Here is a 14,768-nt window from a genome sequence, read left to right as displayed (position 1 = left end):
GCTGCCAGGTTTATTGCTCTCAATTTACATGCCAAAGCACTCTTTTATTCAACATGCTGTAGATGCTTTCCAATGCAGACATGGGCAGCTTTGTCAAAGTGCTGAATGTCTTAGATATTTCATCTATTTATCTTTAATGTTTACTGCAGAAACATAGTTAGTAGCAATGTGTTTAAATGTGTACAGTCTGGGTGGTGACACTGCACAGTCAATATCCCCATTAAAAGTGGAATTGCAGCACTAATTCACCCTTTATTCTTTTCTGTAGAAAAGGCAGATCACATTTTATTTTACACATGGAAACATAAAATGCATCTGAATATACCAAATATCTCATTGTTTCTCAGACCTTCTGTGTTCCTCTGGGGCCTTGGTTCCTTAAAACATTCATTGGGTGTTGACATGCAAGGGCCTGTTAGCAATAAGCCTTGAGCTCACCTCTGTTTCTCAGTCACGCCATTCCTTTGTCCCCAAAATTATTCATGGATTGCTAAAATTGGATGCAACAAGGCCAAGGCAGTGATAACAACAACGGGGCTTTTTTTCCTCCACTTAATACAAGAACTAAATAGAGGCAAGAATAAAGAAATATTTTAGCAAGGTACAACAGTTTCAAGTGAGTTTACGAAGATCATTTTTAATATTTCACCACAGTAATTATATTATCCTTTGGAATTTACTGTGTGAGAAGGAGGGAATACAAAATATCTTGCATCCTAAGCCAAGTTAGACTTAATTGCCTTCAAGACTAATTAATGCACACACCATATTGAAAATGTGGAAGAAAATTTGTAAGTAAGGTGTGGTACGAGTTTTAGCTTTCAACTGTTGGAGGTTAATTCAGGAAGTTAATAAGCGACTGTTAAATATTTCTCACATAAAATGTTCTCAGGGCATGAGATATCCCTGTAATGATATAGAGCACAGGTTACTTACACTCTAAGATAGGGGTTCCCAAACATTTTCATGTCAAGGACCCATGCAATAGATGCACATTAGACAATGTACCCCCAATTTGAGAGGATTTTGTTTCCCCTTTGAATCAACTCTTACTTGTAATTTTTTAAGTTTGAAAAGAACAAACTCTTCCAAGTGAATCAATGATCAAACTAGCATCACTCTAAATTACAAACAAATAGACAATCCCCTAGCTTCCCTTGTTTATTCACTTCCAAAAGTGATAAAAGTTCAAACATGAAATATTATATTCCTTATTTTTTGGGACCCCCTACATTACACCCAGTGAGCCCTTTTGGTCACTGGACCTCAGTTTAAAAACCACTGCTTTTAGACATTAATTCAACAGCCTGGTATGCTGCATTATTGCCATGTTTTTGTTTGTTTATTTTTGCAAATTATATTTATGATTAATGAAGTAATTTGGGTTAGGGTTAGTTGTGTAAGTGTATCTGAGGATCTCACCTCACTGCCACTGCACATGAATTCCTGCAGTGTCATCATTTCTTTTTCACACATAGCTGTACTGTTACCTTCAGGGCATGTATATCAAGTAAATTTATATACAGCAGGAAGACAAAAACACACCGGAGACAAGGATCATAGAGCAGAACAGGCGAGCTCCTGTACAACAACAAAGCTAACATAGCTTCTGCTGCAGTTACATGAAGAAACATTTACCACCATCCCACCTACTACACTTGTTATTTAGTTTGGCTTCAAATAAGGTGTAATGTTCACAAAGTTTCTCTTGACTGTCCCTAAATATTACATAATTGTCCAACATGGCCCCAGCCTGTGGCAGTAGCCGCACTGACTGTCATGCTGATGCCAAACTCAACTGGTTAAACCAACAAAATAAACACTAAAACAATATAAAGCATGGCAAAACCTGTAGCTGACATGTTTGGAGTTGGGTCATGAACAGCCGGTATCGATGGGGTTTATGGTGCAAGCAGGCTTTTGTATTGTTTGCCGAATTCTTGAAGCATTGATTTATTCATTAATCACATATTGAAGTGAAAAGCAAGAAGGAAAGAAAGAAAAAACATAAGGGTTGTTGTGGATGCCTGCTCTCCCCTGTGATTGGCTTTGTCAGTAACATGGTATCTCAAAATTGCAGTTAATGTGACACCCCTGGGCAGAAGTACATTCTCTATACAGCAATTTAAGCACCCTTATACATTTTATACAATAAAGACTGTGTGTATATATGTTTTTACGAGTGCATGCTCATATCTGCATGTGTGTAAAATACCCTTTGATGTCCTCCTGGAATTACACTAAGCTGCTGCACATTTTGTTCATTCTCCCTCGGTCAAGGATGTTTTTTATAGTGTCAGCATGTTTTCCCAGAAGTTTTCCATGCCCTTACTTCATTATTTTGTTTTGGCTCTGTGTCAAGCTTGAACATGTTTTAAAACTGCTCTCCTTCCCTTGACCTTGTACTTGTGTTCAGGCTTTGTATTCCGCCTGATGCTAACAGCTCACAAAATGATCGAAAACTGCTTTAGGCACAATGCATATTTATGTGCTCACAGACAAGCACAGGCTCTAAATAAACTGAACATGCAAATAATTTTGTTTTCCCCATCAGTCAGCAACAAGGTTTATCTCTCCAAAAACCCAATTATACCAGATAATTATTACCCAGAGTGCCCTCTGGAAGTTTCCATGTTGACTGACCACAGCAGTCCGTGTGGCAATTCATCTCTACCCACACACATACACACACACACACACACACACACACACACACACTTGCATGCATATCGTGTTGTCTAAACCAACAGGCATCCTGCAGGGTTTATCCCAATATTCTTCTTATGCAGTGTAAGTGACAATTTCTGCACATTTAAGCATTTTGTTTCCTCACTCAACTGTGAAATTAGCAGATTTTTTTGCCTACAGTGGATTAAAATTTTTGTTTGTTTTGTGTGTGTGCATGTGGGGATATGGATGTGGTGGGTAAGCATGCAAGTGTGTGTTTATAAGTGAATCATCTGTGTGTGTATCTGTGTGTGTGCAGTGAGTGTAGGGCTTAGCATTTGCCTACAGATTCACCTAACTTTTGACCGTCGCTTGTTTCTAGCGACGAAACAAATCTCATCATCGAACAAGTGCGTAATATTCTCACACGAGTATAGATTTCAAACACACATGCACACACTCGCAACAGGATCTTAAATCCTTGTTATGGTATAAGCAGATGCCTACAGCTGCTAGCCAAGCACTGGGGACTGAAAACATTTTAATTAGCCATCATTGTCTCTGCATTTAAGCTGAGCTCATCCTATTTTTCTTGGCAGACACACTCACTGACAGCTTTCTTTTTTTCAATGTAAAGTCTTTACATGTGAATAATTAAAGCAGTCATTAGTTGTCTCTTCAAAAAATTGAAGAATTCCATGTGATGAGAAAGGCTTTAAATGTTTGTGGAGGCATACTGACACAAAAGCAGATCAAGGGATGCATGAATGAATGATTCAAAAGTCGTACATCAAACGATGCCCAATCCATGCTGGGCTCACAGCGAGTTTAAGACACTACTTACATACTTATGTATAGGACAGAGGCAAAACAGAGGATAATGCACATGCGTGCTTACTTTTGGTTATACTTTTCTTTCTGACCCCTTTTTCTGTCTCCATTTATTGCTAAAGCAACACACAACATTTAAGATATCTTGTCAGTCTATGTAAGAAGAAATATATTATCTGCATTTAGAGTACTGGCAGTCTGCAGGAGCTGTTCTTGTTGTTGTTGTTTGGTTGTTTGTTTGGAGCATTGTTTTATCCTCTATGCATTGGCTTGTATACAGGCGTGCTAAAACCTTTCCTTGGGAAGTTTTGTAACAAAGTAACAAAACACATCTTCCTGATAGTATTTTTTGCATTTATTTAGAAAAAAAATGTAATACATATTGTTTCCAAACACTCAGAAAACCCATTTTCATTTACTTACCAATAGCCTAGATGTTTCCATGTCATAGTAAAGTTTCTTTGAATTTGGTATTGTAATGTATCAATTTTGTTGATGGGACTTAAGGCACTTACCTGTCTCTGGGTACAAAAGTTCACATTTTTCAGCTGTGCTGCTCACCTATACATTTTCACAGTGTTGACACTTGAAACTCCTCTCTTACCCTCCACCTCTTGCAGCGAGCCGATGTGGGACTTTCTGCCCTGACCATCACGCCTGAGCGAGAGAGCGTCGTGGACTTCACCACACGCTACATGGATTATTCTGTGGGCGTTCTGCTGCGCAAGGCCGAACGCACTGTGGACATGTTTGCCTGCCTGGCGCCCTTCGACCTGTCACTGTGGGCGTGCATCGCGGGCACCGTGCTCCTCGTTGGCATCCTGGTGTACTTGCTCAACTGGCTCAACCCACCCCGGCTACCCATGGGATCTGTGTCCTCTACAACACTGTACAATTCCATGTGGTTTGTGTACGGCTCCTTTGTACAACAAGGTAAGGAGGAAATGGGATGGAGTGAAAAGCAGGAGAGGGAAAGCAAAATTGGACTGCCTGATGAATCAGTGAGTGAATGATTTTTTGGATGGTTAGATCTGGCATAAACAGATGGCCCAAACTTGTAGTCAAGTTTCCTTGTGCAAAGTGGAGATTTGAAAAAATATGTAGCTGTGGTGACAAAATTGCATTTTGAGGCTAAACTAGAACATTGTGGTTTTACATGATGACCCAGGCTCAGGATGGAGGAGGGATGGAAGAAAGTACATACATATATTGATGTTGCACAATGTTACTCTTGCCCCCTTTCTGTTAGGATGAAAAGAAACACAAGCACACGACAAATACATCAGTTTGATGACTTCACCAGAAAACAAGAATACATCAGGCATAGTTAGTTGGTTAGTTCTTGGTTAGTGCTTAGTTCTCCAAGCAAATGATTATGACATTCTTGAATCAATTTATCATGTTAAATGTCACAGTTGTCACGGTCTGAAGCATTAAACTCAACTTAGCACTCATGGACTGTCCCTCAGATAAAACAGCCTGACATGGTCTAGCACACACACATTTAGACTGATGAGATCTCTGTTGTTCCTCCTCACCCTAATTTTGGCCATTTCCCACAAATATAATGAGCAAAGAATATATCGCTTCCATTGTGTATTTTAAATTTTTCAAGTGAAAAACATGGCAAAGCTCTGGCAAAACTGATTGATTTCTGGCTGTGGACTCATCAAAAGGGTGTTTTATTTTGATTTCACAGCATCTTTCTGAATTCCATGTTATAGAGAAAGAGCTGCGGTGCAGCTGCCCCCTCTGTACTTTTTTCTTGGCTCTCCCAAATATACTGCTACTTTACAACAGCAACTGGCTTTAACAAGAAAGTAAATGTTTATGAGATACACTTATGATATGTTTAACCAAGAGTATGATTTCACCTTAATCTAAGCTAACCAAAGTGTTATAAGAGCATTAACCTCACCAAACCTGAACCCCTGTCTTTGGTGTCAAAATCCCAGACTTTGTATGTCCGTGAAGATTCTCAGTCATCCAGGTCATGGTATTTGTGGCAAAGGTTGTCATAGACAAAGAAAGAGTTCTTGAAGGCGTTTCGCCTCTGATCCAAGAAGCTTCTTCAGTTCTGACTGACTGGTTGGGATTAGTTCAGGTATTAAACCTATGTGGGGTCATTAACGCCTAGAGGGGCATGTGACTCATGTGCCCGCTCTTCCATTGTGTGAACTGTTAGGGTCACCTGGGCGTAAAAGTAAAGGAGAGTTGTCAAGGTCCCTGCTAACATGTTAGTCGTTAGAGTCACATGAGTGTAGGTGGGTATCCAACTGCCTGGGGAGTGATCTTAAAACTGCATTGTATGTGGCAGATAGATTGTGTCTTAGACCTCCTCCTCCTCTGTTGAGGGATGGCTGCTCCAGGTTAACAAAAACATCTGTCCTCGCTGGCCACCGCATTGATATGGTCCATGAAGGCTTCAACCTCCTGTGTCTTGATTTTGACCCAGGTGTCAGCAACATATCTGAATCAGTGGCTTGGAGAGTTCCTCTGAAGGAGTCCAAGGCTGAACACCTCCCTTCAGGGCAGGACAGGACGGTAGCACTATGTCGACTGGACAAAAAATTGATAATGAATATGAATGAATATTAATTCACACTGTACTTTTCCAAAACATACTAGACAAAACCTGATAGTGGTATAATATAGTAGTTTTAGAAGGCAAAAAGTCTTGTACTGAAAATGGCTAGAGAAAGTCATTTATGGTATAAGTGAAGCCAGCATGTTATTCATTTTCTCCTTTTAATGAAGTTAGCAGAGCTCTATAATTCTGGGGTTCCCAGAATTATTTGAAAATTTTCTCAGTTAATGATATGTTCCCCAGCTGGCAGCCAGAAGGTGCACAGTTGTTATTATTTAATATTTTGCCATAGGGATGCTGACTTTTACAACATTTTTTATTTGCAGGATCCATCACAAAGGTAAAAGATAGAGAGATGATGGGAGGGAAGCATAGAAGGAAAAATGTGATTGCCAAAGCAATCTAATGTCAAAAATGTGAATTTTAAATTTAATAGCTGTCCTCTGGGTGTCATAAGTGTGGACTGACCTTTCATGTTTGAGCACAATAGTTAAATGAGAACAAAAGGGAGGAGAGGTTTTGTTCCACATGGATTGAGTGGAAGATAATGACCTCATCCTGGTTATCTACCCAAAGATTTTCCAGAATCCATCGGGCCATACTCAGGTGTGTAGATCAGACAATTGACACCTAGGGAAGGATTTAAATTTCATCAATGCAGGGATAGAGCCGTGATGGGCAGAGGAAAGGGCAATGGGAACAGGGGGGAAAAAAAATCAAATTACATAAATGTGCATGTGTTTTCCAGCTGCTTTGTGTATTTCATTGAATAGCCATATCTTTATAGGGTGAGAGACACTGAATACGTTCATACTCATAAATAATAATAATAATAAAAAAATAATAATAACATATATAATAACAGCTATCTTCCAGTGAGCACAGTGTGATCTTGCTATCATGCTGCCATGAGTTGCAATAGTTAATTCTTTAAGCTACATTAATTATGCAAATTTTAGGACCAATCTTTTTATTTTTTTCATTTTTTTGTTTTTAATGCTGCCTGTGGAACATTTCAGGCCCTGAATAAGCAACTGATGAGCATTCCACCGTTTGGTAAATAATCCTCCATCTTGTGCTGCAGCTAATGGTGGTAATGATGATGATGATACATGCTAATTGCTGTTTGATATTCGCAATCGTTTCTCTTTTTAGCTGTAATTAACATTTTAGTCATGGCATCATTAGAGAGAAAAAAAGAGAGAGAGAGAAAGGAGCTAATTCTTCAAGAGTGGGTTTGTCCTTCTTGTGTGTATACGTCAGTGTGTATGGTTCTGTGGTGGGTATATACTGCACAGTATGTGTAAGGGTGTGTGTTTTCATGTGGCATCAGGTGCATCTTGTTCATTTGAGAGGAGCTGTGCTTTGGCCACAGGTAATTCATTTCTGATTTGGCTAGCCAGAAATATCTCTCACAAAATTAACTGAGCATGAACAGACTACTGCAACGAGGCTAAGTGGGCTGACCTTCACTGGCTTTAAAAGTCACCTGGAATCTGGTTTACTTCCATCCATGCAACAATTTTGTAAAGCAGAGATGTCCTTTTTTAGGCACACAGGTGTACGTCAAGGCCCTGTGCCTTCACAGGTCTATATGACAGAGGCAGCCGCTTGTCATTCAAAACGAGTGCACCTCTTCTCATTTCAACCAGCAGCAAAGAGGGCGGTCTGGTGAGACATCTCACTCGTATTGCCAGACAAGCTTATCTCGATGACTGACTCCCAGCCCCCTCACACAGAAGTGTGTGGATTAGCCAGGTCCACAGAGGAGCCCACGCTCAGGACAGCATGAGCAAGGCTCGGAGACATGACATCCAAGATATAAATCCCTGCAAATGTGAGTGGCGACGCCCAGCTAGCTGCAGCACAGATACCCTGGACAGGGCTTGTCAGCCACAGCCCAGCCAGAGACCAGGGTTACACAAAAATGACTTGACTATGGCATAGATGTAACAGATAGTCAGAATTCAGATACACATCTAAATTAATCTGTTGCACAAAGCAGTTTAGTTTGTTACTTTCTTGAGTAGGACTATGGCACAATGAATTCTGGCTAAAATAAGACCTTTTTCAAACTAAAAAAGTGACTACATCCAGATCACTCAGCTCTGTTTACCCCAGCAGCAAATATGTGTCTTTTGAATGAATTCAACAGTTACAATGATATTTTATTTGCAAAGTTTGGCAAAGAGTGTGACAACACGAAAAAAATCTGATCTGGAAAAATTACAATGACTGTAAACAGTATGAATGCCACTATTGAGAGGAGCATCAAAGATGTTCCAAACAAAATATAGCAATATGGTACAAGACACAAAGAAATCACTGCTCTCTCCATAACAATGTTTGCAAACCACAAATTATGAGCCATGTTTTCCTCTTTTTTTGTTGTTGGGCACTTCTGATCAGTTGAAGGCACTGATTGTTACTATGGTAACATGGGTCTTAAGCTTGAGTTAGTCTGGGGGGTAAGAAGTGTAATTTTTCTGGCTTACAGTTAGTCAGTCTTTATTTTTGTGAAATGGTCAAATTTGCAATAGACTAGTGTATGAGCAAAAGTAAGACTAGTTTAACGCTGCAGACCACGATCTAAAGAAAAAGTTTTTCTTTCGTGATGGGTTTGCTCCTGTGGGTCTAAGTCAAGGACACAAACAGCTGATTCCCTTTACAAAGGCCCTTGTTCTCTCCACTTAAGAATGCAAAGCACAAACTGGACAGCCGCTGCATCACTCCACAATATAATTTTTTCCCTCAATGGTGAAGTGCAAGCATGCATGACACCAACACTATGCTCTGTCTCGGCAAAAAATGCAGGCTGATTGATTGTAATAAAGAGATTCTGTGGTGAACTGAAGTCTGTAGCCCCTGGCTAGCATACTCAACACCCATTTTGACATGTGCATGGTTTCCAACTCTCTTTTCTTAAATATGGATAAGAGTGAAGTACACCACAATCTTTAAGAACATCTTTTGGCAGTACAATGCTGCTCTCTGTCGGTATACAGTGTCCAGAGTTGTGACTACACATGAACGTGCTGATGCACCCGAGACATCTGGACTGAGCTGTTTAACTCCAGGGAGGACAGTGATATAGGGGAAAACACAATGTTTTGCAATGTTGTGTTTATGTTTATTTTCTTATGAAAAGTTGTACCACTGCGCTCTTGGCTGTATGCTGTGATGCTTCAGTGAACAAACACTTACTTCGACAAAGTGTGTGTAAGTGCTTGTGAGATTTAAGTGTGGCACGGGACAATCCAACACTGAAACTGAGTCTCCTCACCTCTTGGCTGGAATGCACTAACTGAACTCTGAGCCCACATGTCACAGAAAAGGAGGGGTGGCACTGGAGAAGTTTTCTGGGGACACACTGGTCATTTTCGCGAAACTTAGCTTCTGAAGTGAGAAGAGGTGATTGAATGACAGGTTTTCCCACATGGTCATACGTAAAGGCGGAGGGCCCGAACACAGAGGTCACTACTGCCAGCCTTCAGTGGCAGTATATGATACATGACGGGACATATCCCACAGTGACACACTGAAACAAGTGCTAAGAAAGAGAATAACTTATAAAACTGGACTTGCTGCAATGCCACCACAACTGCTAGATGTAAACAGCAGAGATTTGCAAAGTTCTGCCAACATTAACATGACCTCCACATACATTGTCCCTAGCCGAAACAAGATTTCAGACTGAAACAGTTGTTGATCACTTGCAACTAGTGAAGAAGAGTGAGAAGTCAGCAGTCAACGGTTGCATAAAACAGAGCAGAAGAAAGAAACAGAATTACTGCCTTGCATTTGTATATTTCCACCAATCAATCAAGTAGCAGTTTACATCCATGTCTTTCCCTACTCATATAATGTGTGTAGTGAAGATTTTAAAGCAATGTAATGAACACATACACTCTGAGCTCCCCTCCTGCCAATAAACGAGCTGGCACCAGAGCAACTCTGGTCTGTCTTCCTCCAGAAGCTCCAGTCTGCCACCGACCCTGTCCTGCAGAGCTTCCCAGCTCTAAGCAGCTGTCTGTCGGTTCTGTGTCTCAGCTCCACCTGGTCTTCTCGGTCCTCGGTGAAGCCCCATGATACACGCGAATGAACACAACTGAAGGGAAAGTCAAAAGTAACCGGGTGAGCTAACAAACTCCTGGGCTGAGCATGTTGCTCATTAGCTGTACTCTTTTTAAGATTTTTGATCATTCTGTGTTATAGAACCTTTTCGGAGGAGTTTCCATCATTTATTCAGGGTCTCACAGAAGGGATGTGCATGTGTAGCTGCTCTATTAGAACAGCAAACAGGAACGCCAGGTGTGAGATGACCTGTAATTGGTTTAAGTCTGCTGTCATTGGCCAGATCTCTAAAAGCTGAAAACTGAGCCAAGAGGAGTTGCAGAGGTCTAGTTCTCTCTCAGAACACTTGATTTACAATATAAATATAATTTCTCAGTGATACCAAAACAATGTTGCCTACGGTAACTTTATTAAAAAGTATTAAGTGTATTCTTTACATAATAGAAGGTTCTCACTATACACATCTGAATCCTGTGAATAATTTCCAGTGAGAAATGTGTGGCTGTTTTTACAGAGGAGTACAGAGGACTGATCAAGTGCTGAACATTAAGATGTGGATATGAAATGCCATCAGCTCATCATTTATTGTGTTAGATATTTGCATGCAGTGTTGTCATAATTGGCATATGAAATCTTGGTTTATGGCCAAAAAATTGTTTAATGAGGACACTGTGGTCACTGTCACTGACTACCAAAATCTTGTCATTTAATCTATGGGTCCAAGTGAACATTTGTGTCAAATTTAAAGAAATTCCTTCAATACTTTCTTGAGAAATCACACAAGAAGGGTATTTCCTGAGAATATAAAGACTGTGTCTATAAAAATATAGAAGTATACCAGTCATAAAAAGGTTTTTCAAGGTTTTTTTTGAGAATTCTGAATGGCCGAGGTCCTTCAGCATATAGCCGTGAATGTGCACAAAGAATTTCAGATGATCACTTAAATTGTATTCGAGATTAGTTGCAGACAGGGTGTAGTTCCAGACATCACGCACGCACAGAGGTGATGACATGATCTTACATGATCCCCTCCAGGCTACCCCTTGTGGGTGTACTTAAACTATATCTTGACTGACACATGAGGCTTAAATTGAAAAACTACAAACTCAGCTTCATTAAGTCATTGTCAAAAATGCATAAACACGCAAACACACATGCATATACAGCGAAAATTCATACAGCAGTTCTCTCACAGCACCTGTTTGACCTTTGTTTCACAATGAAACATCACCCTTAGGGAAAATTGATTCACATGCAAAGACACACACTCCCACAGCAGGAGGGAGCTGGAGATGAGTGATGAGAGCGAACAGTCAAACATGACGCCAGAACTTTGCTTTTGGCTGTATCTTGAGGGTGAGAGGAGAGAGAGGGAGGCACAGAGGGATTACGCTGATTTGTTTTTTTCTCAGCCTCTCTCCTTTCTTTTCTTCCTCCTTTCTCTACCTTTGACAGTTTCTTACCATCCACTTCCCTGTCTTACGTCCATTTTTCTTTTTGTGTTCTTTTGTCCTTTGTCTTCATTCTTAGTGCTTTGTTCCATCGATTTCTCTTCACGTCCCCTTCTTTTACCCTCCATCTCACCTTTCTTTTCTTGTCTTTCTGATTCTTCTTCTCTTTTTTTTTACTTCAGCACTCCTCTCTTGCTTATCTGGGCCAAAGTAGCAGCCAATTGACTGTTTGTTTACAACCTCACCCATTGGTCTCTCTGTCTGCTGTTTGTTCCAGTAGAGGGGGAGACACATAAAGGAAGTCAGAGAGGGAATGGGAATAGTGGGGAAAATGTCTGCACTCTGTACTGTAAACTATGTCTAATTGGTCTCAAGGAGGCGGGAGAGGGGAAGGGGTAATGAGACACAATGAGAAGGACTGCATTTGTCAAAATCTGCTGGTTGGCTCTATAATCTGTTAACGCCTCACCAAAGGTCTAAAAGAAATGTGGGGTTTGGTTTTTATTATTCAGCAGCAATACAGCATCTCCTTAAAGAAAAAAAAACACCTCAAAGAGCAACTTTGATGGGAAAACAATATTAAACAGTTGTTCAGAGACATTTTTTTGTGTGGCAAAAATCCAAAAAATAAATAAAAAATCACAAGTCCCACATGCATACATAATAAACTAAGCTTAGTAATTGTGAGCAACCTTAATATTGACAACATGCTGTGATTGTTTACCTCCAGTACTTGAAAAAGAGGCAGAAAAGGAGATTGAACCTAAATTTATATAATGCCAACTTTACAAGCAACCATCAGTTAAAGGGTGTAAAAGGTGGATATACAGCACACTCCATCAGAACAAGGTCACCGCCACATCAGCCAACATGACAAAAAGTTGTACATACAATAATTTAAAGTGTAATAAACCTGTTGAAGGAGAGAACTTTAAGATCAAGTGGTGTTTGGTGCAAAAGATGAATAAATAAGTAATGGAAAATATAATTTAGCATTTACATATAGCACATAGATTGATCCTGCTGCTGTGTTGAATACTAATTGTGCAACTTTAACTAACAAACGTGCAGTTGAGGTGGCCAATGGGAGAGACCATCTGTCTGCACACATCTGTTTTGGATGTAGTTCAGAACTTCATTCTGGTTTTGGTCTTCTTTTGAAAGCAGACCACATCTCCATTACTGACAACACAAATGTGATTTGGGTATTTGAGCAGTGGCTATGTTTACATGCACAAAATAGTCTGGCTTTTGTCCTCATTCTGCAAAAGACTATATTCCAACTAACCAGGTAGGCGAAGTCTGTACATCAACAGCATCTCAGCACGTGTGGCACATGGCTGATACAAACACAAACGAGTCAAGGGAGATTTCTAAGACTGAGAGCTGATGAATTTCATTCAGGCTCACCTAAGATCATATTGTGGATGTTGCTGGGCATGTTAGCAATTATTTGTCAACTAGGAAAGCTACCATGGCTTTTGTCCAGCAGGCCACAAATGTTGTTTGTTTTGTCAGCTGACAGTAACGTGGTTGCTGTGTCCAGCTGACAGATTACATTCCACTTCAACAGTTTTCTTGGCCTTGACTGTGACTTATTAAGCAGCACAACGGTCCACTGAAATGAAGCCCACCCTAAGTCACAGATTTTACTCTACACATGTCCAAAGAATGCCCCTACAACCTGAATAATTTTTGCATATTCCACGTCTTAATCACAAAATGCTACATTTGGAAGAATACCTACTAGGAATTATCCAAACAGAATATACATATATAGGATAATGACTAAATGATAATGATGCTCACTGTGAGAAGCACAAATATGGCTAAAATATTTGCAGGTCATAAGATAAGATGGCTGAACATGCACAATGCTCATACATGTATGCAAATACAAGCAAACAAATGCAGCAGACTGTGAGCCCGGTTCACAAGCAGAGCAGCACAAAAGTTAAATGAGAGCTGGAGACACAATGAAGTATGTAAGTAGTGTGTGTAGAGGGGACGATGAGGGGATGTGATTTAAAGAGGATGTGAAATGTTTCCTAAGGAGATTAATTTTCAGCTTCAGTTGGGCTACTCTTCGGCCCTGGCTGAGGTGGGAAGGTCATTCCAATATTTTTCAGAGCCAGGAGGGAGGAGAGTCAAGGCTGGGATGAGTGATTACCAGGTCACATTATTAGGGGAGTCAGGCAGACAACATTAGCAGAGTGCAGGGCATTGACTGGTTGGCATGTACAGCTCAGAGGAATGGGAATGTGCACTCATTTTCAGTCTTGTACACCAGGTTTTGGTTTTGAAATGGGCCACCGCAGGCAGTCAGAGGAGGGAGAGCAGGATGAGGGTGATATGCAAGAATTTAGGGAGATAGAAAACAAGACAGCCTGTAGCAGTGTGGCTGAGTCATAGGGACTGTGGTCAGAGGAAAGTTGCATCTCCTCAGACTGAAGTTTCAACAAGCTGAGGAGAAGGATAGAACTCCTTCATTCAGTGTTATGTGTAATTGTAAACCAACAGGAACAGAAGAATGTGCTTGAAAGCAAAAAAGCCTTTGTGAGACGGACACAGTCATACATGGCGTGGAATGAAAGTGTTATTCGTCGTGGAAGATGATAATGCTGTTCAAATTACAGCCTGTAAAGTGGATTAAACATCATTTTCTACGGATATTGGAGGCAGAATAAAACCAAAGGCAAATTAAAGTGACCATTTGTTCCTGTATTTGAGTCATCTGGGGAATTCTATTGAATATCCCAAGTAAATGCCGTAATGATGCAATTAATTTATGATCCGTTTCATTAAAAGCAAACCTTAAAGTGCCACAAGAAAAACATAATTCTAAGAGGGAAGAAAGTAAGATAAAGGAAGCCAAAAAATCACAGTAAAGCAGTGGAAAGATAATTTAGCAGTCTAAAGGAAAACATCTTGCTGTGGAGAGACTAATACACCGAACACTCAGGGTCTGAGGTGCCCTCAGGTGTTGCTTAGGTAGTATGTTCAACAGCCAGAGAGCATCTGCAACAGATTACATTTGGAAACTGCAGCAATGTGCTACTCTTTTTTTTTTTTAGTGTTTCTTTTAAATTTATTTATTTACTGTGGTGCCAACTGCTCCCTCTGAATGAGAGGGAAGCTGAAGTGGCCTCAGTTATCAA

General features: G+C 40.3%; 1 protein-coding gene across 1 annotated transcript in view; it reads left to right on the top strand.

Moving 5' to 3' along the window:
* Window positions 1–14,768, top strand: part of grid2 (glutamate receptor, ionotropic, delta 2) — a 593,815-nt gene that overhangs the window by 450,974 nt on the left and 128,073 nt on the right. Inside the window, exon 11 of the mRNA XM_084728739.1 lies at window positions 4,119–4,431. Within this exon, the coding sequence (XP_084584865.1) occupies window positions 4,119–4,431 (313 nt within the window). The remainder of the gene's footprint in view (window positions 1–4,118; window positions 4,432–14,768) is intronic.

Source organism: Lutjanus erythropterus, chromosome 10, assembly GCF_056507025.1.
Source record: "Lutjanus erythropterus isolate fLutEry1 chromosome 10, fLutEry1.hap2, whole genome shotgun sequence".
Lineage (NCBI taxonomy): Eukaryota > Metazoa > Chordata > Actinopteri > Lutjaniformes > Lutjanidae > Lutjanus > Lutjanus erythropterus.
Note: the sequence above shows the minus strand (reverse complement) of the source record. Positions and strands in the feature narration are given on the sequence as shown.